Below are 25,033 nucleotides of genomic sequence, written 5' to 3'. Positions count from 1 at the left end.
AATGGTGGGCGCCCCTCCCCCAGCATCACTGCAGCCTTGCAGTTAGATCTCAGACTGCTGTGCTAACAATGAGGGAGGTTCCATGGGCGTGGGACCCTCTGGGTCAGGTGTGGGATATAATCTCCTGGTGTGCCGTTTGCCAAGACCCTTGGTAAAGCGCAGTATTAGGGTGGGAGTTACCTGATTTTCCAGGTGTTGTGTGTCTCAATTTCCTTTGGCTAGGAAAAGGAATTCCCTTCCCCCTTGTGCTTCCCATGTGAGGCAATGCCTCGCCCTGCTTCAGCTCTTGCTGATCGGGCTGCACCCATGGACCAGCGTCAACTGTCTGACATGCCCCAGTGAGATGAACCCGGTACCTCAGTTGAAAATGCAGAAATCACCCATCTTCTGTGTCACTCACGCTGGAAGCTGGAGGCTGGAGCTGTTCCTATTCGGCCATCTTGGGCACGCCCCCCCATGTAATTTTTTAAATGTGCTTTTCAATTTCTATTTTTTTTAAAAAATATTTGGGATTTTGATTGCAATTGCACTGAATCTAAAGATCAATATGGAGAAACTTTACATTGTAACAGTATTGAGTCTCCCAATCCATGAAAGTGATATATCTCTCAGAGTAGTCAAGTCTTCCCTCAATTCTTTCTCTCTCTCTTTCTTTTTTTTTTTTTTTAAGAGACAGGGTCTCACTGTGTCACCCAGGCTAGACTGCAGTGGTGTGATCTCAGCTTACTGCAACCTCGGTCTCATGGGTTCAAGTGATTCTCCTGCCTCAGCCTCCCAAGTAGCTGGGACTATAGGTGTGTGCCACCACACCCAGCTAATTTTTGTATTTTTAGTAGAGATGGGGTTTCACCATGTTGGCCAGGCTAGTCTTGAACTCCTCACCTCAAGTGATCTGCCTGCCTCAGCCTCCCAAAGTGTTCTCTCAATTCTCTGAGCAGTGTTTTGTAATTTGCAGTGTATGTGTATTGAGTGTCATTCTTGATATGGGTGCTGGTTATTCTTTTTGTGAACATTCATTGACCCATTTAAGATTTGTGTACTTTTCAGTATGTTTGTTTTATTTTCAATAAAATGGTTGAATTAAAGGATATGAAATACCTACCTTAAAAGTCCAAAAACCTTCTATTAGGGAGAATCTCAAACATATATAATAGTAGAAAGAATTTTATAATCAACTCTCATATACCTTTCAACCAATAATGATAAACATCAATGCAAGGCCAATCTTGATTTATCTATATCACAATTCCTTACCATTCTCCCCTTTCCTAGATTATTTTGAAACTAATCCCAGACCTAATTCCATCTGTAAATGTTTCAGTGTGTATTTCTAAAAGATAAGCACTATTTTAAAACCACAATACCATAAAATCATTATTGTAACTAGAAAAACTTAACATCGGTTACTGAATATTTAGACTGTCTAAAATTCAAATTCATTGGTTGTGTCATAATTTTTTTTTTTACAGTTTGTTTAAGTTAGTATTTAAACAAACTTCACAAAATGCATTTATTTAGTCTTGTAATTATCTTTTAATTTTAGGTTTCCCTCCTTTTCTTTACATTTAATTATTGAAGAAAGTGTTCATTTGTTCTGAAAGATTTTCCACATTCTGGATTTGTCTAATTACAATACCTCCAGCCAGTGCTGTGCTAGTAATTATATAATAATATTTCTGGGTAGGGTTGAGATGGGGTGAATGGGCTCTGCTTTGTAGTATTTTCTGGTTTTCTTGATGTAAATACTACCACCATAGTGATTTCAAGCTACCAACATGATGCCACTGAATGCAGAATTGGGAAAAGATATGTAGTAGCACACCTTTACATAATATTTCTACTGTAAAAATAAAATAGATATAAATATCCCCAAGAGCATAAATAATAGCAACATGTAGTAAAATAATTAAGAAGTTGTGTATTTTGGATGTTTATTACCTTTGCATTTATTTATTTATTTATTTATTTATTTATTTATGTATTTATTGAAACAGAGTCTCGCTTTGTAGTCCAGGCTGGAGTGCAGTGGCATGATCTCAGCTTACACACCATTCTCCTGCCTCAGCCTCTCAAGTAGCTGGGACTACAGTTGCCAGCCACCACACCCAGCTAATTTTTTGTATTTTTCGTGGAGATGGGCTTTCACCATGTTAGCCAGGATAGTCTCGATCTCCTGACCTTGTGATCCACCTGCCTCAGCCTCCCAAAGTGCTGGGATTACAGGCATGAGCCACCGCACCCAGCCTGCTTTTAATATAATTTATTTTGTTATAAGTTTATATAATTTAATTTTTAATTATGACTGTGTTTAACAAATGGCTCACACATTTTTGAAAATGTATCTGTCAAATATTGTCAGCCCAGTTTCAGTGCATGGCTGCCTGTGGTATCATTTAACATGTCCCTCTATCCCCTATATTTCCTGAAAACTGTAGTTAAATCTGAAGGTTTGCTAGATTCAGATTAGACAGATAGATAGACAGACAGATGCAAGGATACTTCAAAAGTGGTGCTGTGTATTTCCTGTTGCCTCACACATCAAGATAAAGTCATGTTTTGAGGGTTTGTGAGGTATGAAAGACTTCCTCCCTCAAAACAAACTCATCCCACATTACAATAAACAAGATGAATATGAACAAAATGAAAAAGGAGTAAACCATGAGGGAAAAGAGAAAAGAAGAGGAGTTGTCAGGAACAGAATTTGGGATGGTGGAAAGAAAATGAAGAAGGGGTAACAATTTAGTGGGCCAGTGAAGGCCAAAACCTCAGCTGGCTAGTGGGGAAAGAGAACGTAAGCTGTGAAGAAAGTTGTTTGATACCATGAACCCTCAAAAGAAAGAGGAATTGGAAGAACAGTCTGTCACTAAGATGGAAGTGGGAGTGAATGTAGGGCTGGAAGTCAAAAAAGTAGTTGGAAGTCCAAGAATGCCCTCCCTAATCCTATGCAGCAATATATTTCCTGAAGAATGAACCAAAGATTCTAGGTTGTGGGGTACCAGGTATTGCTGAGGCCAGAGCTTCTACTAAAAATGTGGTGAGAGAGGCGGGATAAGTGAAAATCTTTATACTGAATAGTGAGATTCCTCCATCCACCTTCCCCCACTCAGCTCCACATTGCTAGCATCCAGGCTTATATCCTTCCAGGTAGAAAATAGGAATATTAGGCCAGGCACAGTGGCTCATGCTTGTAATCCCAGCACTTTGGGAGACCGAGGCAGGTGGATCACGAGGTCAGGAGATCGAGACCATCCTGGCTAACACAGTGAATCCCCATCTCTACAAAAAATATAAAAATTTAGCCAGGTGTGTTGGTGGGCGCTTGTAGTCCCAGCTACTCAGGAGGCTGAAGCAGGAGAATGGTGTGAACCCAGGAGGTAGAGCTTGCAGTGAGCCGAGATCACACCACTCCACGCCAGCCTGGGCAACAGAACGAGACTTTGTCTCAAAAAAAAAAAAAAAAATAGGTGTATTACTCTCTGGAAAAATGAACTGTGGAAGAGAAAATGACAGGGATCTCTTAGTGATAAAGTGCAGTATGTTCATCCTACAGGGCAGCCCACCCTTTGATAAATTCTAACCATGTGCCTGAGCCTGCTTCTAATTAGTGCCTGATATGGTATGGCTGTATCCCCACCCAAATCTCATCTTGAATTGTAGTTCCCACAATTCCCTCATGTCATGTGAGGGACTCGGTGGGAGGTAATTGAATCATGAGGGTGGGTCTTTCCCATTTTCATAATAGTGAATACGTTTCACAAGATCTGATGGTTTTATAAAGAGGAGTTCCCCTGCACAAGCTCTCTCTTGCCTGCTGCCAGGTAAGACGTGCCTTTTGCCTTCTGCCATGATCATGAGGCCTCCCTAGCTATGTGGAACTGTGAGTCCATTAAACCTCTTTTTCTTTATAAATTACGCAGTCTCGGGTATGTCTTTATCAGCAGTGTGACAATGAACTGATACAGTTCCTTATATTTTTCTGTGTTTGTAAAAATAATCAGCCAAAAGTCATCAGTTTATTTGAGGGAAACTTCTCACATTAAAGTCAGTCACCAAAATAGAAATATGGCATTCAAAGGAAACAGACGTTGGCAGAAGAAAATTTAAAAGAAAAATGAAAACCTACATCTGTAATAAAAGCCTCAAAATATTCACAAAACAGCAAGAGAAGATTATAAAAGCAAAAGACCTGAACAGGTAGAACACACCTGTATATATGTATATATAGATATATAGATATAGTGTAAATTAAAAAATCAATAGAGAAGTTGTAAGATAATGATAAATTTATATTGAAGAAAGTATAAGAAGGCAAAGTAAATAAAAAATAGAAGGGGAAAATATAGAAAATTAGAGACTAGGAAATCTAACAAGGAAATCATTCCTATATGAGTAATAAGAATTTCAGAAAGAGAAAACAAATTTGGAGGAGGGGAAATTACCAAAAAATTGAAAAAATATCTCAGTATTTAAAGACATGAGTTTGCAGGTTAAAAGGGCTCATGGATTGTCCAGTACAATGAAAAACAACTACCTTTGCCCAAGTTCATCTCTGAAATTTCATACTCCTAAGAATAGAAGGAAATTCTGAAAACTTCCAGATGGAAAAACAGGCCAAAGAATAAAAAACAAAACAAATAACAACAAAAAAAGGTCAAATAAACAGGAATAGGAAAATGGGTTCAGATTTCTCAACAGCAACACAGAAAACAATGGAACACAGTCTTCAAATTTTGAAGGGAAATGCTTTCCAATGCAAAAATCTTCCCAACCAAATTCTCAATCAAATGTGAAGTTAGAATAATGATACTTTGAATTCTTATGCAAAAATCTCAGAAACCCAACCAAATTCTCAATTAGGTATGAAGGTAGGATAATGATATTTCAAATTCTTATGCAAAAATATCAGAAAGTTTAGTCCCTATGTATCTTCTCAAGAAGCTATTGGAAGATGTGCTCCATGAAACAAGAAAGAGGAGGAAGTGAGATCTAGTTGTATTAGTTTGTTTTCATGCTGCTCATAAAGACATACCTGAAACTGGGAACAAAAAGAGGGTTAATTGGGCTAGGTGCGGTGGCTCATGCCTGTAATCCCAGCACTTTGGGAGGCCGAGGTGGGCGGATCACAAGGTCAGGAGATCGAGACCATCCTGGCTAATATGGTGAAAACCCGTCTCTACTAAAAATAGAAAAAATTAGCTGGGCGTGGTGGTGGGTGCCTGTAGTCCCAGCTACTCAGGAGGCTGAGGCAGGAGAATGGTGTGAACCTGGGAGGCGGAGATTGCTGTGAGCTGAGATCACACCATCTGGGCCACAGAGCAACTCAGTCTCAAAAAAAAAAAAAAAAAAAAAAGGTGAATTTGACTTACAGTTCTGCATGGATGGAGAGGCCTCAGAATCATGGCACGAGGTGAAAGGCACTTCTTCCATGGCAGCAGCAAGAGGAAAATGAGGAAGAAGCGAAAGTGGAAACCCCTGATACACCCATCAGATCTTGTGAGACTTATTCACTATCACAAGAATAGCACAGGAAAGACCAGCCCCCATGAATCAATTACCCCCACCCAGCTCTCTCCCACAACACATGGGAATTCTGGGAGCTACAATTCAAGATGAGATTTGGGTGGGGACACAGCCAAACCATATCATTCCACCCCTGGCCCCTCCAAATCTCATATCCTCACATTTCCAAACCAATCATGCCTTCTCAACAGTCCCTCAAATTCTTAACTCATTTCAACATTAGCCCAAAAGTCCACAGTTCAAAGTTTCATCTGAGACAACGCAAGTCCCTTCTGCCTATGAGCCTGTAATATTGAAAGCAAGCTAGTCACTTTCTAGATAATGATTACCTCCAGGGTAAACAAGAGGTTTACAACAAATAAAATGTAATAATGTCCCAAACAGAAACATCAAAAAATAGCATATAGGCATTGTATTAGTCTGTTCTTGCATTGCTATAGATACCTGAAACTGGTAATTTGTAAGAAAAAGAGGTTTAATTGGCTCACAGTTTTGCAGGCTGTACAGGAAGCGCAGTGGCTTCTGCATCTGGAGAGGCTTCAGGAAGTTTCCAAATGTGGTGGAAGGCAAAGAGGGAGTGAGGGGTCTTACATGGTGGCCGAAGGGAGCAAGAGAGAGAGGGAGGAGGTGCTACACCCCCCCCTTTTTTTTTTTTTGAGACAGAGTCTCACTCTGTCACCAGGCTGGAGTGTAGTGGTGATATCTCAGCTCACTGTACCCTCCACCTCCCAGGTTCAAGCGATTCTCCTGTCTCAGCCTCCGGAATAGCTGGGATTACAAGCACGCGCCACCACACCCAGATAATTTTTGTATTTTTAGTAGAGATGGGTTTCACCATGTTGGCCAGGATGGTCTCGATCCCTTGACCTCATGATTCCCACCCACCCCCCTGGCACCAGACTCCAAAAGTGCTGGGATTACAGGCATGAGCCAAGGTGCCCTGCCAGTGCTACACAGTTTAAAGCAACCAGATCTCACTCACTATCATGAGAACAGCACCAAGGGGATGGTGCTAGACCATTCATGAGAAACCCACCCCCATGATCAAATCACCTCCCACCAGGCCCCACCTCCAACAGTGGGGATGACAATTTAACATGAGATTTGGTGGGACAAGCCATACCAGGGATGCACGAAAGGAAAATCTTGGGGCTCCGAAATTACTAAACTAAAGGGAAAAGTCAGGCTGGGAACTGCTCAGGGCAAACCTGCCTCACATTCGATTCAAAGTCATTCAGCTGCTCACTGAGATATATGCGTAGTCTGATGGCCTCCTTTGGAAAGGTTTATCAGAAACTCAAAAGAAGGCAACTACTTGTCTCTTACCTACCTGAGACCTGGAAGCCCCCTCCCTGCTTCGAGTTGTCCCTGCCTTTCTGGATGGAACCAATGTACTTCTTACATACATTGATTGATGTCTCATGTCTCCCTAAAATGTGTAAAACTAAGCTGTGCCCTGAGCACCTTGGGCACATGTTGTCAGGACCTCCTGAGGCTGTGTCATGGACAAGCGTCCTCAACCTTGTAAAATAAACTTTCTAAATTAACTGAGACCTGTCTCAAATTTTGGGTGTTCACACACGTTATTTAGAAATATGGAAGTAAACACCAGGAACAAAACTTGAAAGGATTAAAATACTTACCTCTGGAAAGTGGATTTAACTTAAGGAGGAACTGAACAGGAGAAAGCAGATTTTGATTATAGAAAGAAAGAGATTCAAATAAAACAGTACAGAACACCTGTTCTGTCCTCCCTTGTGTTTATCAAGTGCTTGCCAGGCGCTCAAAGTTCATTGCTGTCATTACTTTAAGAATTGAGGACTTGGGCCTCCACGTGGTATTCTATTAATACTGGCTCTCTTAAACTGACTGTCTCCAGGATTTTGCATCTATCAGGAAGGGAGACTGTGACCTCTAGCAAGTTACAGTGGGCAGTAGGTATCCATGGAGAACTGGTTCCAGGACCCCCCTGGACAGCAAAATCCACAGATGCTCAAGGCCCTTGTATTAAATGGTGTAGTACAGTATTTGCACATCCTCTCCTGTAATTCACATCATCTTCAGATTCCTTATAATATCAAGTACCATGTAATTGTTACATAAGTAGTTATTACATTGTATTATTTAGGGAATGATGACAAGGAAAAAAAGTCCATACATGTTCAGTTCAGAGGCAAGCATTCTTTTTTTCCTCAAATGTTTCTCATCCGTGGTTAGTTGAATTTGGATGATGAATCCGCAAATCTGGAGGGCCGAACATGCTTAACTTCCCTAAGTTTAAACATTGCTAAAGTGAGAATAATTATAAACTTAGCTAGGAAGGGTGTTGCGGAAAGCAATGAATATTATACTTGCAAAGTGCTTGGCACGTTGTTGTGGTTATTATTTCCTGAAAACAAACAAAAACCACTTATTGGTTGGTGTGAAAGAGGGCATCTGTCAAAGTTGTTGTCCTTTGGAGCCAGAAAAGTCTTTCTTCTATGATGACTCACCTCTCCTCACCTCTCCTCTAACCTCGCGGCTTCTTTGGGGCTCCCTCCCGGAGGCCACCGGTCAAGATTAGCCTGGGCCACAGTGCACCGGTCCTGTTCTGGGTGATGTTCCAAGCTCACTGTTTTTATTTTTATTATTTATTTATTATTACTTTTTTAGACAGGGTGTCACTCTGTCGCCCAGGGCTGGAGTGCAGTGGTGCCATCACTGCTCGCTGCAGCCTCGATCCCCTGGGGTCAAGCCTCCTCCCATCTCAACCTCGCAGGTAGCTGAGACTACAGGTGCGCACCACCAAGACCGGCTAATTTTTATATTTTTTTTTTTTACAGAGGAGGTTTGTTTCCTATATGTTACTCAGGTTTGTCTCGATCTCCTAGACTCAAGCGATCCGCCCTCCTTGGCCTCCCAAAGTGCTGAGATTACAGGCATGAGCCACCGCACCCTGCCCGAAGCTCAGTCTTGAAATAGACTGGAACGGGAAACGGAAAACAGCGAGGTTTTCCTCCGACGAGCGAGAGTCATTGCGACGAGCGAGAGTCCCGCCCTGCATCAGTTTGCGGAGCCGCCTTAGTAGAAGGAGAGAAGGGGAGTCGAGGAGGCACGGGACTGGAGGGACCGAAGTTCACCGATGGCGGCCCGGGGGTGCGCGGCCTCGCGGCTGCTCCAGCTTCTGCTGCTGCTGCTGCTGCCGCTGCTGGCTGAGGGCGGGGCGCCCGCGCCGTGGCACGGGGAGGGCACCAGCCCACAGCTGCGGGACATCTTCCTGGGCCGCTGCGCAGAGTACCGCGCACTGCTGAGCCCGGAGCAGCGGTGAGGCCGCGGGCCGGGTGGGAAGGGAAGCGGGGAGCGGGGAAAGAGGCAACGGTGAAGAGGGCCCGGGGAGGGGAATACTGGAGCTAAAGGTCAGGGTGAGGGGTCAATGAGAGAGGCCTTGAGGGGAGAGGTGAGTCTGGAGACAGCGATGGTCCTGAAGGATGCGGGCAAGTGAGGAGAGGACTGTGAAGTGTGTCTGCAGGTGAGGGGTGCGCTGTGCGGGGTCTAGAGATGAGGAGTGTGTGTGTGTGTGTGTGTGTGTGTGTGCTCTAGAGGTGAGGGGTGTGAGTGTTCTAGAGGTGAGGGGTGTGCGTGTGTGTACTCTAGAGGTGTGTGTGTGTGCTCTAGAGGTGAGGGGTGTGAGTGTTCTAGAGGTGAGGGGTGTGCGTGTGTGTGCTCTAGAGGTGAGGGTTTGTGTGTGTGTGCTCTAGAGGTGAGGGGTGTGTGTGTGCGTGTGTTCTAGAAGTGAGGGGTGTGTGTTCTAAAGGTGAGGGATGTGTGTGTGTTCTAGAAGTGAGCGGTGTGTGTGTGTGCTCTAGAGGTGACAGGTGTGTGTGTGTTCTAGAAGTGAGGGGTGTATGTATGTGCTCTAGAAGTGAGGGGTGTGTGTGCACTCTAGAGGTAAGGGGTGTGTGTGTGTGTTCTAGAGGTGAGGGGTGTATGCATGTGTTCTAGAGGTGAAGTGTGTGTGTGTGTGTGTTCTAGAAGTGAGGGGTATATGTGTGCTCTAGAGGTGAGGGGTGTGTGTGTTCTGGAAGTGAGGAGTGTGTGTGTGTGCTTTAGAGGTGAGGGGTGTGTGTGTGTGTTCTAGAGGTGAGAGTGTGTGTGTGTGTGTTCTAGAGGTGAGGGGTGTGTGTGCATGTGTTCTAGAGGTGAGGTGTGTGTGTTCTAGAGGTGGGGGTATGTGTGCGTGTGTTCTAGAGGTGAGGGGTGTGCGTGTGTTCTAGAGGTGAGGGGTGTGTGTGTATTCTAGAGGTGAGGGGTGTGTGCATGTGTTCTAGCAGTGAGGGGTGTGTGTGTGTATTAGTCTGTTTTCACACTGCTATGAAGAAATACCACAGAGTGGGTAATTTATACAGGAAAGAGGTTTAATTGACTCACAGTTCCTTATTGCTGGGGAAGCCTCAGGAAACTTACAACCATGGCGAAAGCCAAGGCAAAGGAGAAGCAGGCGCCTTCTTCACAGGACGGGAGGACAGAGCGAGTGCAAGTAGGGGCAAATGCCAGACACTTATAAAACCATCATATCTTGTAAGACTCACTCACTATCAAGAGAACAGCATGGGGGAAACCACAATCATGATTCAATTACCTCCCATCTGGTCTCTCCCTAGACACCTAGGGATTATCAAGATTACAATTCAAGATGAGATTTGGTTGGGGACACAAAGTCTAACCATATCAGTGTATGTGTGTGTTCTAGAGGTGAGGGGTGTGTGTGTATTCTAGAGGTAAGGAGACTGTGTGTGTTCTAGAGGTGAGGGGTGTGTGTGTGTGTTCTAAAGGTGAGGGGTGTGTGTATATTCCAGAGGTAAGGAGACTGTGTGTGTTCTAGAGGTGAGGAGGGTGTGTGTGTGTTCTAGAGGTGAGGGGTGTGTGTTCTAGAGGTGAGGAGGGTGTGTGTGTTCTAGAAGTAGGAGTGTATGTTCTAGAGGTGAGGGGGGTGTGTGTGTGTGTTCTAGAGGTGAGGGGTGTGTGTTTTAGAGGTGGGATGTGTATTTGTTCTAGAGGTGAGGGGGGTGTGTGTGTGTTCTAGAGGTGAGATGTGTGTGTGTTCTAGAGGTGAGGGGGGTGTGTATGTGTAGTCTAGAGGTGAGTGATGTGTGTGTGTGTGTGTGTGTGTGTATGTGGTCTAGAGGTGAGGGATGGGTGTGTGTGTGGTCTGGAGGTAACCGGGGTGTGTGTGTGTGTGTGGTCTAGAGGTGAGGGATGTGTGTGTGGTCTAGAGGTGTGGGGTGTGTGTGTGTGTGAGTGTGAAGGAGGGTGGAGAGGTATCCCTCTAGAAGTGAGGGTGGGCTAGAGGTGAACTGGGTAACAGCCCATTGCCACCCAGCAGATGTTCAGTCTGAGCCCTCAGAACCCAGAATGTGGTCTCAGGTTGGAATTCCTTGAGTCCAGTCCTTCCGGAATTCAAATATCAGAACCTCTAAATCTGGAGGATTTCTGAAGTTTGGTTCTTTCTTGCCAGCGCCACATTTCTTACTGGTTTTTGTTCCTTCTGTGGGCCCCCGTTTTCTTCTGTTTGCGATGTCTTTCTTGTGCTGATCGTTTTTATTGTCGCACATTTCAGGCAAATAAAAAACAGCAGAGAATAATATAAGAACCACCTGTGTTACACACCACCCAGTATGAGAAACAGAAAGTCACAAATGCCATGGGAAATATTTTTTGAAAACTAGGATGGACGTCAAGAGGGGCTGGCACTGGAGGGTGCACCTGCTTTGCCAGGGGTGGAAGCCTCTTGCAGCATTGGACCTCCCTCCTAACATCACACATCCTGCTGGCTGGCCTGGCCTGGCCTCACCTGGTCCCCTAGGTCCACAGTGGACCTGAACAATGAGACTGCCCCCACTGTTAGTTCTAAATGAAGAGGCACCTGCTGTATAGTTGACTGAAATTGTCACCTCCTGCTAGGTGCCATTTCTGCTTGTCTTTGTGAGCCTAGGGCAAGGCTGTATTCCTTAGCTCTGAGAAATCTGTGCGGTACCTTCTGAGAGGCAATTCCAGTGTCAGATTTCTGAATCTGTCACCTGAGCCGTGATAATTTGTTGTCTTTTTTGTAAGCCTACTTCTGCAGAGTCACTATGTGACAAAATCTCTTGTAGAGCTCTTAGAGAAATGGAAATACTTCACATTACATCGTGATGTGCATGTGTGTGTTCTTCCCAACTTGTACTTTTGCACAGGAACAAGAACTGCACAGCCATCTGGGAAGCCTTTAAAGTGGTGCTGGACAAGGATCCCTGCTCCGTGCTTCCCTCGGACTATGACCTTTTTATTAACTTGTCCAGGCACTCTATTCCCAGAGATAAGGTAATGTTACAACCGTCTTGGTAAAACTTTGTTCTCTGTCTCTACAGAAGTGGATGGTGCATGGGCCAGGTGTGAGATTAGCTGTCCCCTGCATCCTGCAATGTCACAGAAACATCAGGCAGCACACATAATGTGTGTGCTGAGCTCTCTGTGGGAAGCTAGCTTTGTTTCTGTATTAGTACGTTGTCACATTGCTATAAAGAAATGCCTGAGACTGGGTAATTTATAAAGAAAAGAAGTTTAATTGGTTCACGGTTCCACAGGCTGTACAGGAAGAATGGCAGCATCTACTTCTGGGAGGCCTCTGGGAGCTTTTACTCCAGCAGAAGGCAAAGTGGGAGCAGGTGTCTTACATGGCACAAGCATGACCAAGGGCAGAGGGAGGTGCCACAGGCTTGTAAATAACTGTATCTTCTGAGAACTCCACCAGGAGAACAGCACCAATGGGGGAAATCCACCCCCATAATCCAATCACCTCGCACCAGGCCCCACCTATAACATAGGGGATTAAAATTTGACAAGAAACATAAATCTAAACCATATCAGTTTCCAACAGTGATTCTAGATCTCCAGCTGGTTGTGGGCAGAAGAAAATTTCCTAAGTTTGCAAGTCAGTGTGAGAATCAGCACAGGGACATCAGGACATGGCGTACCTGTCACACTGGGCCTCCACATCTGGTCAATTCTAAATAACCTTCATCCTAACTGGCCAAGTGGCCTGAACCTTGAGTAATTCAGAAAACTCTCAATCTCAGTATCCTTCTGGGAAACCAGTCTCTCCATTTAATGGGTCTTAAGATTATATTTATTCAGTACCAGTTGATTTAAGAAAACCACATATCTATATTCTATCTACACTCTAAGGTCTAATAAAGTGAAAATAAATGAGAAAATTTCCATAAAATCCTTGCTTAAAAAAATGCCTCAAGTTTAAAGAATGCTAGACACCATTTTTGTTTCTGTGACATAAACATTCTTAACCTGATTTTTTCCACTGTGTGTTATTTGTAAAGGCAAGTAAATGGAACTGTGAGGTTCGAAGATAGAATAGGCTGAAAACATGATTTTGAGTATATGCTGTTTTTTGAACCTCGCTGTCTTCCTGTCACTAAAAGCGCGGAAGCCAACTTTTTTACCTTCTCTTTCAGAGATTCGGTGCTAGTTGATGAACTCAGTAAAGACTTCCTGGGCTATTTGTTTGCCCAGTCATTGGTGCTAAGGGTTAAGGCTGTGACAGTGAAAAACAGCCCCCACCATTGGGGACCTTCTAGTCTAAATATAAACTGATTGGACTACTGAGGGTCAGATGAAATAGTGACTGGGGGATTTGGGTTATTGTTATACGAAAACACTATAGTGGAAACTATGAAGTATAATATGAAAGCAATGTGTTTTTGAGGCACGTGACACTTTAGGAAGTGCTTTCTGTGACTGCATATTATCCTGGCCACAGCTGTGGAAGAAGAGAAAGGGCTCGTGCTCTGCATTTTCCAGAAGTAGAAACTGAGAAACAGGGAGATTGCATGCCTTGGTCAAGATTACATATCTAATACATGACAGAGCCAGGATTCCAGCCCAGGTCCCTTGATCATTTTTAATATAGGGAATCTTACCACATGCATGTATATTTAGTACTAGTGAGAAAATATTCCATTAACATTTGCATGATACCCTGGGAATAAAGGGAGGAGAGATGCTAGCAGTCTTTGAATAAATAAATAAAGACAACGAATAAGAACGTTCAGTTGTTGTGCAGCAGGTCAGAGTTGAATGAGAACTGGGTTGCCCGACCTGCCTTGATGATGTTGTGCCTGAAGAGTCTGATTTTGTGTTGTATTTTGATGTTTTGTTTGTCTTTCCTTAGTCCCTGTTCTGGGAAAATAGCCACCTCCTTGTTAACAGCTTTGCAGGAAACACCCGTCGTTTCATGTCCCTGAGTGATGTTCTGTATGGCAGGGTTGCAGATTTCTTGAGCTGGTGTCGACAGAAAAATGCCTCTGGTAAGACTCCTGCACAAATCACAGGAGACTTAAGAGCTCCTATTTACTATGTATTACCATTTGTGCTAAATGCTTTCATATGCATTTATTTCACTTGATCCTCTCCGAGTCCTCTGAAATAAGTGACAAGAATAGTTAATAATAACAATACTAGAGAATACTTATCTTTTGCGGGTGCCAGTCTAAGCACTTTATGTGTGTGTGTGTGTATATATATATACACACACACACATATACTCATTTAATGCCCACAACAGCCTCATGGGATCCTATCATAATCCCCATTTCGATAAATGAGGAAACTGAGGCACAGCAAGATTAAGAAAACTGCTCGGGGGGCATAGCTAGTAAGCAGCAGACAGTCTGACTCCACAGCCCATTTTCTCAACCTTGCACAACTCTGCCTTACTATCCTCATTTGTCCAGAGGGGGAAGCTGAGGCTTAGAGAGGTTAAATGACTGGAAGTGGTAAGGCTGGGTCTCAGCCCTGTCCTGATGGATTCTGAAGCCTGTGCTCTTTAACACCACGGCAGGCCGCCAGCAGATATTTCGAGATCCAAGTCACAAGGAAAGTTAGAGTCACAAGAGCTGGCCTGAATGCTCTGCAAACTCTCCTCATTCGTCCAACTGTGGTGCTAGGAGCTGGAGACACAGCAGTCCCTATCTTTGGGGAGCTTATAGTCTCATGGGGGGCATTAGCTCGAGTGATACAGGCAATAATGCAGGAAAAATGGTGTTCTGAGGAGTAGCAGAGTGAGACACCAGCCTCCACCAGGGCATCAGGGAAGCTTCAGGAGGGAGGCTAGCAAGGAAAGGAGGTGACGGAGTGTTCTCATCATGAAGACTGGAGATCCTTCCTGGGTATCAGAGTCACTTCAAAAGTTAACCTAATATCAGGCCGGGCATGGTGGCTCACGCCTGTAATCCCAGCACTTTGGGAGGCCGAGGTGAGTGGATCATTTGAGGTCACAAATTCGAGATCAGCCTGGCCAACATGAAGAAACCCCATCTCTACTAAAAATACAAAAAAATTAGCCAAGTGTGGTGGTGCATGCCTGTAATCACAGCTGAGGGGGGCTGAGGGAGTAGAAACCCTCGAACCCTGGAGATGAAGGTTGCACTGAGGTGAGATCACACCACTGCGCTCTAACCTGGATGGCAGAGTGAGACTTGGCACAAAAACAAAAAAAAGAGTTAACCTAATATCAGTTCTGTTTATTTCTCCTCCATTCATTTGTCCATCAAACTAAAATTTATAGTGTCTACTATGTGCCTGACCCTCATCTTCTAGACAGTAGGAACACAGCAGAGAATGAGAGGAAATTAATACCCCATGCTTACATTATAGGAAGGCAGAAAAGACAATAAACAGGCAAGTGAAATATACAGTCTGTCTTAAGATTATAAGGACTATGGAGAAAAATAAAACAGGTCATAAGGACAAAAAAGGTTGAGAGTGGAGGGCTGGGGAGAGGCAAGTGTTGCATTTTTACCTAGATGCCTAAGGAAAACCTCACTGAGAAGCTGATATTTGAACAAGGAGATGAGAAAGAACATTTTCTGATGGGAGAACAGCAATTGCAAAGACCCTGAGGTGGGAGCGTGTGTGACATATTTAACAGCAGAGAGGACAGTGGGCAAAGAGGAAAGTGCAAGCTATGAGGCTGGAGGAATAAAGGAGGGCCCGGTGGCACAGGATGTTGTGAGGCCTCTGCTTTTCACTGTGAGTGAGATCGGCAGCATTGCAGGTTCCAGGTCAAATGGACACAGCCAATCTTTCAATGAAGAACTTCCAGGAAGCTTTTGTTTGATGATGCTGCAGAGGGTGGGGAGAAGGAGGGGAGGAATGTGATGAAAAACACATAAAGAAAGGAAGAGCATTCCAGAAAACCACCAGTTATTTCTTCCTCACTTCACTGCCCTTTTCTATCTATGCCCACCTATCAGGGCTCTTTGTGTCAGAAAGAAGCGAAGTCCAGCAGTTCAGGTCAGCCAAATAACTGTATGTGTATGTCGTGGAATCCTGTGGGGCCAGTAGCAATGGTGATGGGGTTTTTTATTTATTGACCCAGAAAGAGGCATATTTTAAGCGAAAATAAACTTACATAACCCTGTGATTGGTATGAGGCTATTCAAATAAAAACACATATACACAATACATCTATGAAAACATACACACAGAAAAAAGTCAAGAAAATAGCAAACCCAAACCATTGACAGCAGCTCTTTTTTATTTTATTTATTTTTATTTTAAAATCATTGTTAATGTTTGAGACAGGGTCTCACTCTGCCTCCCAGGCTGGAATGCAGTGGTGTGATCCTAGCTCATTGCAGCCTTGAACTCCTGTGCTCAAGGGATCCTCTTGCCTCAGCCTCTTAAGTAGCTGGACTACAGGCACACACCACCACACTAGGTTGTTTTAAAAATTATTTTTGTAGACATATGGTCTTGCCATGTTGCCCAGGCTGGTCTTGAACTCCTGACTTCAAATAATCTTCGTGCCTCAGCCTCCCAAAGCACTGGGATTACAGGCATGAGCCACTGTACCTGGCCTTGGTTCTTTTTTCAAATTTTATTTTATTTTATTTTGATTGACACATAAAAATTGTATATATTTATGGCATACAATGTGATGTTTTGATACATATATACATTGTGTAATAATCAAATCAGGGTAATTAGCATATCCATCATCTTAAACATTTACTATTTCTTTGTAGTGAGATAGTGAGATGTTCAAAATCCTCTCTACTGGTTATTTTGAAATATGCATACACTATTGTTAGCTATAGCCACTCTATTGTGCATTACAGCCCCAGTGCTTATTCCTCCTATGTAACTGTAACATTGTTGACCAGCCTCTTCCCATCTCCCTTATCCATTCCCCTCCCCAGCCTCTGGTAGCCACTATTCTACCCCCAACTTCTATGAGATCTGCTTTTGAAGATTCCACTTTCAAGTGAGATCATGCAATATTTGTTTTCCTGTACCTGGCTTATTTCACTTGACATAATGTCCTGCAGGTTCATCCATGTTGTTGTAAATGGCTCAATAGTATTCCGTTATGTATATATGCCATATTTTCTTTTTTTTTTAATGGAGTCTCTGTCCAGGCCAGAGTGCAGTGGCATGATCTCAGCTCACTGCAGCCTCCGCCCCCCAGGTTCAAGCGATTCTCCTGCCTCAGCCTCCTGAGTAGCTGGGACTACAGGTGCATGCCACCACACCCAGCTACTTTTTGTATTTTTAGTAGAGATGGGGTTTCACCATGTTAGCCAGTCTGGTCTTGAACTCCTGACCTCAGGTAATCCACCTACCTCGGCTTCCTAAAATGCTGAGATTACAGGCATGAGCCACTGTGCTCGGTCTATTTTCTTATCTATCAATCAGTTAATGGACACAGATTGATTCCGTATCTTGGCTATTATGAATAATGCCATTAATAGCAGTTCTTGCTAGGAATATAAGGTCAACTTGTAGATTAGAAATTTTTTTTTCTTTATAGAGTATATGGTAAGCATGTTCCACATCCCATTGATCTGCTGGGGTCTTTAATCTGTCCTTAAACATTTTTAAATGTAATATATTTTGACATTTTGTATATTTTTCAATTGTATAAAATTTCTGTTCTCTGGCTAAGCATTATCACTCTTAATCCTTTTTTTCATTGCATTGACTACTAAGATAATGGCTAACGATTTAATTTTTGGAGACGGCACTTCTCCCAGTAAAGCAAAGGGTTTTTGTTGCTGTTTGTGGGGGTTTTTTTTTTTTTTTTTTTTTTTTTTTTTTTTTTTTTTTTTTGAGACGGAGTCTCGCTCTGTCACCCAGGCTGGAGTGCAGTGGCCAGATCTCAGCTCACTGCAAGCTCCGCCTCCTGGGTTCACGCCATTCTCCTGGCTCAGCCTCCCGAGTAGCTGGGACTACAGGCGCCGCCACCTCGCCCGGCTAGTTTTTTGTATTTTAGTAGAGACGGGGTTTCACCGTGTTAGCCAGGATGGTCTCGATCTCCTGACCTTGTGATCCGCCCGTCTTCGGCCTCCCAAAGTGCTGGGATTACAGGCTTGAGCCACTGCGCCCGGCCCTGTTTGTGGGTTTTTAAACATTGCTTTACTAGTGCTCCAGTAGAGAAATAACCCAGCTAATATGCTGATGCTCAGTGGTCAGCTAGGCTCACTCACTAGCCAGCTATTTAGTTCTCTGCCTTCCTCACATTTGTGGTGAGCAAAATGACCAACGTTTTTAGTATCATGGACAAGGTGGTCCCTCACCAGGCTCCTTGTGGATCAAGTGGGAAGAACTGTGGATGTTAAACTTGCACATATTGTGCAGAATGGAGGCTAAGTACGCGTCATGGAACTGGGATATATTGTAAGTTAATTCTTCTCTGAGATAGATAATCTTTGGAATAAAATGTGTTTGTCTACTTACCCCTTAGGAGTCGATTACCAATCCTGCCCTACATCAGAAGACTGTGAAAATAATCCTGTGGATTCCTTTTGGAAAAGGGCATCCATCCAGGTAATGCTGGGATGATATCTGAGTGGTTGAGCATGTGTGGGACCCATAGAGATGGAATACAGTGATTCAGAGTCTGGGCCCAGGTCATCAATCAACTTCTCTGAGCCTCACTTTCCACTTTTACCACATCATGATTCATGCTCTTTGCTATATAAAGTTGTGAGAATTTAAGGAAATAAAATACTTAATGCAGTGCCTGGCACAGAGAAAACATTCCGTAAATGTTGACTATGCATGAGGCTTTTAATTAGTCATTATCATTTCCATTATGTCGTGGTTATCATTAGTATTTCAAAGCAATGATTTCGATTGCTACGTAAAATGGGGCAACTCCTGCTTTATGGAAGACCCTAGTACACCTGAGATCAAGTTGTGGGGATCAGAAATGTCCACAAGACTAATATCAACGGGAGAGGAACTGATAGGAGATGGAGGATAACCTGGAGACACAGAAATGGTCCCCTGAAGGTAGGTCTGTTTCCCAGAGAATGATGTCACCAGAATTGATGACAGCTATCAGTAGCTATAGCATGCCAGTGATTACAGAATTCTCTGTCATGAGAATTAGAATAAAGATTACAAATAAAGAGGGTTGAGTTCTTAGTTCAGTGCCTGGCAAAGAGCTGTTGACTATTAAACATTAGCTAGGTTGACCAGGTGGATGTCAGGGCACTTCCACCCACCACCGTCAACCCCATTTCAGGACTATCCATGTCTTTTTTGGTCTCCTCTTCTACCCTAGATCCTCAGATGTCCACTAGGTAGATTGTTAGTCAGGGTGAGAAGGACCTTGGCCAAATCCTCCATGGTGGCTGCAGTTTGGAGCTAAGCAGAGGATCCCTCCCAGATAAAACATATTCTATTTATTACTGTGCTCTGCTGCCTACCCCAAGAGAACACCATTTGCTCCCACTACCTGTAGGTTTCATCTTGAGCACAGACTTCAGTCAGTTGGCAGTAGCTGCCAGAGCCCCTCATTGAGAACTGGGAGGCTACAGAGATGTCATCATCTGAAAGTGGGATCAAACAGTAACTCAGGGGAGATGTCAACATTACATGTAAAGGAACCATTTATTTTACCCAGTGGATCTGCCAGACTTTCAAGTGTGTGCTGCAAACTACCACCTTATACTTCCTCCAATTCTATAATGGAAATCTAATACTAGTGCCCACATTTTTTGAGCCCTTGGCATTTGCTGTGTAGTTGAAGCATGAGGAGAGGTAGTGTGGTATAGTGATGAGAAGTGGATTTGAACCTTAGCAGATAAGTATTCAATAAATGTTAGCAGTTATTATTTTAAATATTTTCATCTTTTTTTTTGAGACAGAGTCTCGCTCTGTCGATCTCAGCTCACTGCAACCTCCGCCTCCCGGGTTCAAGTGATTCTTCTGCCTCAGTCTCCCGAGTAGCTAGAACTACAGGCGTGTGCCACCATGCCCAGCTAATTTTTGTATTTTTAGTAGAGACAGGGTTTCACCATATTGGCCAGGCTGGTCTCGGACTCCTGACCTCGTGATCTGCCCGCCTCAGCCTCCCAAAGTGCTGGGATTAAAAGTGTGAGCCACTGTGCCTGGCCAAATATTTTCATCTTTATGACAATTATATGAGGCAGAGACTTTTATCAGGTAATAACGTAATAAAATACCTTATTTTACAGATAATAAAGTAAGGTACAGAGAGGTCAAGAAGCTTGACTAGGGTTATGGAAGTGACAAGTAGGGGAGCTAGGATTTGAAACCAGGCAGGCTGACTCGAGATCAGACTTTCAACCACAACATTATACAGCCTCATTGCATCTGCGTACTTTTATTTTATTTTGTCTTTTTTTTTTTTCTGTGTCACCCAGGCTGGAGTGCAGTGGCACATTCTCAGCTCACTGCAACCTCCACCTCCTAGGTTCAAGCAATTCTCCCACCTCAGCCTCCCAAGTAGCTGGGACTGCAGGTGCGTGTCACCACGCCCAGCTAACTTTTGCATTTTTAGTTGAGATGGGTTTTTGCCATGTTAGCCAGGCTGGTCTCAAACTCCTGACCTCAGGTGATCTGCCCACCTCAGTCTCCCAAAATGCTGAGATTACAGGCATGAGCCACCATGCCTGGCTCTGCACACATTTTTTTAAAAAATAATTTTTTTCTTTTTGTCAGTGTAATAGCGGCTCATAATAGTGATTGACACATATAGAAATATAAATTAATCACCCACATTCCTACCACCTAAAGGCAACCCGTTTAGCATAGTGGTGATCAGGTATTGGCATTTAAGAATTTAACTATGACTGTTAGCACTATTTGGAAGCAATCTGAGACATGGATGACATGGAGTATATTGTTTGGTATTGAGTATCATTTTGCTAGGGAGTGAACCCAGCCACCTATACGTCAGTGCCACATATTTCACCTCTACACCTCCTTCATTCTACTATAAACATTTTATGAGGGAAATTACATGCTCCAGTAGTATTTTGAAGTGGAGATTTTGGAATTTCTGTGGACCTGTCTCTCCGTTGGGAATCCTAGATTCGGCCCACGTATTTTTAACACAGTAAAACTCATGCTCCTCCAACAACTGTTGCATTTTGCTTTGAAAGTAAGCACTTCCTATGCTATTGCAAATACTGTAGACTTTTACTAATGGCTGGTTAATATTTCAGACACTTAAGTATCACAGTTTACTTACCATTCCCTTGTTAAGTATTTGGTAGTGGTTATAATATTTCAGTATTACAAAGAATGCTGCACCACACATCTTTGTGCACAATGCTCCTGGTAGTCCTTAGTGCTGTTTGCCAGATAATTCGGGCTTGTCTTCTGAGCCCACCGTTTGCACTTCCCTGCCTCATGAAATTATTTACATGTGACTTACACTGGCCAATCAGTTGTGAGTGGGAGTGATGTGTGTGACTTTTGGGTGGAAGCCTTTAAGAAGTGGTCCATGATTTGTCACTGTCTCCTCCCTTTCCTGGCAATCAGAGATTTTGCAGATGTGTCCCAGAATGAGGACACATGCAACAAAACCCTAGTGGGCCTGTGATAAACATGTAGTGTGAGCATGATATAAATCATTGTTGTTTTAAAGTCACTGCAGTTTCGAGGTTCTTTGCTAAGGGAGCATAACCTAGTTTATTACAGCTGATAAGATACTGCATATTTTCTATTATCTTCTTGGGGTAGATTCCCAGACATGGATTACTGAGTCTATGAGTTTTTTGACATTTCAAGGCAATTTGCTTTCCAAAATAAACCAGTTTGCATTTCTACTAAGCCATATGAAATGCCACATTTATCATATCCTTGCCATTATTTAGAACTGACAATTTGTAAAAATGCTCATTTCATAGCAGAAAAATGTCATGTCTTTATTTGCTAAAAGTACTTGGTTCTTCTCATAGTATTCAAAGGATAGTTCTGGGGTGATCCACGTCATGCTGAACGGTTCAGAGCCAACAGGAGCCTATCCCATCAAAGGGTAAGAACACCAGCACATTCAAACACAACAGAGAATGCCAAAATTTTATTTAATTGTTTTAAACAGAGGCTAAAGAAAATTATCCTAGTCCCCATCTCATGCTTGCTTCTGTAAATTCAGGTAAAGCAAAACAGATGAATGACCTGGTGATCAGAGCCATGTCTATAGAGTTAAATCATTAACAGCTGAGGAATACTGGAATAAAAAGTAAACTAAAATAAAAGCTAAAGAAGAAAAACTTCTAAAAGCCCTTTATTTTTTTAAGAAAAGTAATGTGTAAATTAACTAAAAACTGAAATGGAAAAAATATCATATTGCTTTAGGGCTTTAAGAAATGTTTCTCAGTTTTTTTGCAGATTATGAAATTCCAAACCTCCAGAAGGAAAAGATTACACGAATTGAGATCTGGGTTATGCATGAAATTGGGGGACCCAATGTGTAAGTTATGGTGATATTGATGATGATAATTGCACAAGTTTGTTTTTCTTTTATATGACAAGATCAAGTTCGTTTAACATTTTCAGTTTGGGGGAAATGACAGCCTTCTTTGTTTCTAATGGGGTTGGTAGAGAAAGACAGAAGCTTGACTTCTTGGGAATGCCACTAGCCAGTCCCGAGCCCAGAGAGAAAACCTCCTTTATCCGGGATATTCTTCTCAGCCAGCGAAGACAGTGTTCCTTTCTGAGTGACTTGGGTAGCTTTGGATGGGCGAGTTCCTTATGCATTTGTGAGGGTCTAAGCCATTTTCTCCTTCTGGTCATTTGAAATTCAAAAGCCCTCACCACTGGTTCTCAGAATTAACCTAAGGACTCTATAATTAAGATGTCATTCTCAGAGAACAACCAGCTCTTCAACTGGGTCTTGAATAACTGGTTAAGAAAACTTTTATGATCCACATTTTCTGGGAAGCCACATGAGTTTATATGTAAATGCAAACTTAAACTCATCCTTCTCAGCAGTGAAGGGCACTGCTGGCACAAACTCAAGATAAAAAAGTTAAATTGATTTGGTTTAAAGACAACCCAACGAGGCCACAGCCTAAATAAAGCTGGACAGCCATGATGGAGCTTCAGAAGCAAGCTGGGGCCTTGTCCTTCAGAACAGTCCGTCCGTGCTACATGGAGGAAGGTATTACTAACCCCAAGGAGTGGCGGTCCCATTGAAAGTGTTTAGGAGAACCTCAGTGAATTCCCTGTGTCCGTGTCAGCCCCCAGGACTCTCTAAGACTCACCATATAAGAGGTAATTTTTCCCCTGTCCCTTGGGCAATAGATTGTGATAAATTTGCAAACTACTTAATTATACCAAGATCTGCATTCCCCTTCTCAGAAGACAAATTATACTTATTTTTGCATGAAAAATGCATATCGTTGGTCTTATTTTTGTGAGAAGTTGCTCTGTCTAGAAGTTATACTTGCTTGTTGTTTTAATGTATCTGTCAGAGAAAGCACAAAACCTACCTCTAATGAGATAAGGGGATTGCAGTTCAATGTCATCTCAGCCCATCATTTCTGCTGTATGAGAGGTTACAAAAGGAGTCAGAACACCTGGTAGTACATTTGAGCCACAGGGTGGAGGTGCAGGTCATGATCTAAGGAAGTAGGACTCTTGGCTCAGATTTTAGGGAAAACATATTAGCACCATAATTAATAACATTATAATGTATTAGGGATTATTATTGTTAAATAAGTAGATTTTAGCTGCTCTTGTCACACAAAAAAGTAACTATGTGAGATGATAGATGGTTAATCTGTTTACTACAATAACCAATTTACTCTCTATATGTATCTAATGACATCATGCTGTATATCTCAAATATACAAAATAAAACTTATTTAAAAAATAAAACTCATAAGCAAAGAGCTAAAATCAGCATGGCTAACACCTGATTGTGTTTAGCATGGTTTGGGCTGCCTTTATTCAAATAAATAGTTTATAGTTATTTATTTTTTTATTTTTTGAGACAGAGTTTTGCTCTTGTTGCCCAGGCTGGAGTACAGTGGCGAGATCTCAGCTCACTGCAACGTCTGCCTCCCGAGTTCAAGTGATTCTCCTGACTCAACCTCCTGCGTGCTGGGATTACAGGTGTCCACTAGCACGTCCAGCTGATATTTTGTATTTTTAGTAGAGGCAAGGTTTCACCATGTTGGCCAGGCTGGTCTCGAATTCCTGACCTCAGGTGATCCACCTACCTCAGCCTCCCAAAGTGCTAGGATTACAGGGGTGAACCACCATGCCCGGCCTTTATAGTTATTTTAATAACACATTCACTTATCTCTGTGTCCAGGTGTCCTGCAGCCTAAATGTCATTGCTTACTAAAAAAAAAAATTCTAAGTAGTGAGCCTGGCCCAGAGTAAGGCATTGTCCCAGGTATTTGCAAAGTTCTAAAAAATGATGTTATTCAACACTGTGCTTTCTTCATTCCTGTAATGCCTGGAATTCCACTTCTGTAAAAATTTCCAATTGCTCATTTCCTCCCTGTACACTCCTACTCTATTAATTTTATGGTGGTGAGGCTGTTTACCATCCCATTTCATGTAAAGTCAGGGTCCTGTTTGTAATATATCGTGCCTAATAACCGCAGTTGGTGGTGTTGTGTATCTACCTCTGTTTGCATTTGTAAATTCTCCCTGCTTGATTGTGACCACTACTGAAAGAGGGTAAGAATCACTGTTGGAAACACATGAAAAAATGCTCATCATCACTCGCCATCAGAGAAATGCAAATCAAAACCACAATGAGATACCATCTCACACTAGTTAGAATGGCAATCATTAAAAAATCAGGAAACAACAGGTGCTGGAGAGGATGTGGAGAAATAGGAACACTTTTATACTGTTGGTGGGACTGTAAACTAGTTCAACCATTGTGGAAAACAATGTGGCGATTCCTCAAGGATCTAGAACTAGAAATACCATTTGACTCAGTCATCCCATTATTGGGTATATACCCAAAGGATTATAAATCATGCTGCTATAAAGACACATGTACATGTATGTTTATTGCAACACTATTCACAATAGCAAAGACTTGGAATCAATCCAAATGTCCATCAGTGACAGACTGGATTAAGAAAATGTGGCACATATACACCATGGAATACTATGCAGCCAAAAAAAAAAAGAGAATGAGTTCATATCCTTTGTAGGGACATGGATGCAGCTGGAAACCACTTAGCAAACTATC

General features: G+C 42.8%; 1 protein-coding gene across 2 annotated transcripts in view; it reads left to right on the top strand.

The window, feature by feature from the left end:
• The first annotated feature begins 8,410 nt into the window (after positions 1-8,410).
• BST1 (bone marrow stromal cell antigen 1) overlaps positions 8,411-25,033 on the top strand; it is a 31,780-nt gene continuing 15,157 nt past the window's right edge. The window contains exons 1-6 of one of the 2 annotated variants that reach the window (XM_017875347.1): positions 8,411-8,823; positions 11,733-11,859; positions 13,724-13,859; positions 18,299-18,381; positions 21,771-21,847; positions 22,193-22,285. In XM_017875347.1, the coding sequence (XP_017730836.1) occupies positions 8,642-8,823; positions 11,733-11,859; positions 13,724-13,859; positions 18,299-18,381; positions 21,771-21,847; positions 22,193-22,285 (698 nt within the window). In that variant the 5' untranslated portion in view covers positions 8,411-8,641. Of the gene's footprint in view, positions 8,824-8,886; positions 9,029-11,732; positions 11,860-13,723; positions 13,860-18,298; positions 18,382-21,770; positions 21,848-22,192; positions 22,286-25,033 lie in introns of those variants that run through there. The other variant, XM_017875348.1, reaches the window with a different exon arrangement.

This window comes from Rhinopithecus bieti, unplaced genomic scaffold, assembly GCF_001698545.2.
Source record: "Rhinopithecus bieti isolate Rb0 unplaced genomic scaffold, ASM169854v2 scaffold_9237, whole genome shotgun sequence".
NCBI lineage: Eukaryota > Metazoa > Chordata > Mammalia > Primates > Cercopithecidae > Rhinopithecus > Rhinopithecus bieti.
Note: the sequence above shows the minus strand (reverse complement) of the source record. Positions and strands in the feature narration are given on the sequence as shown.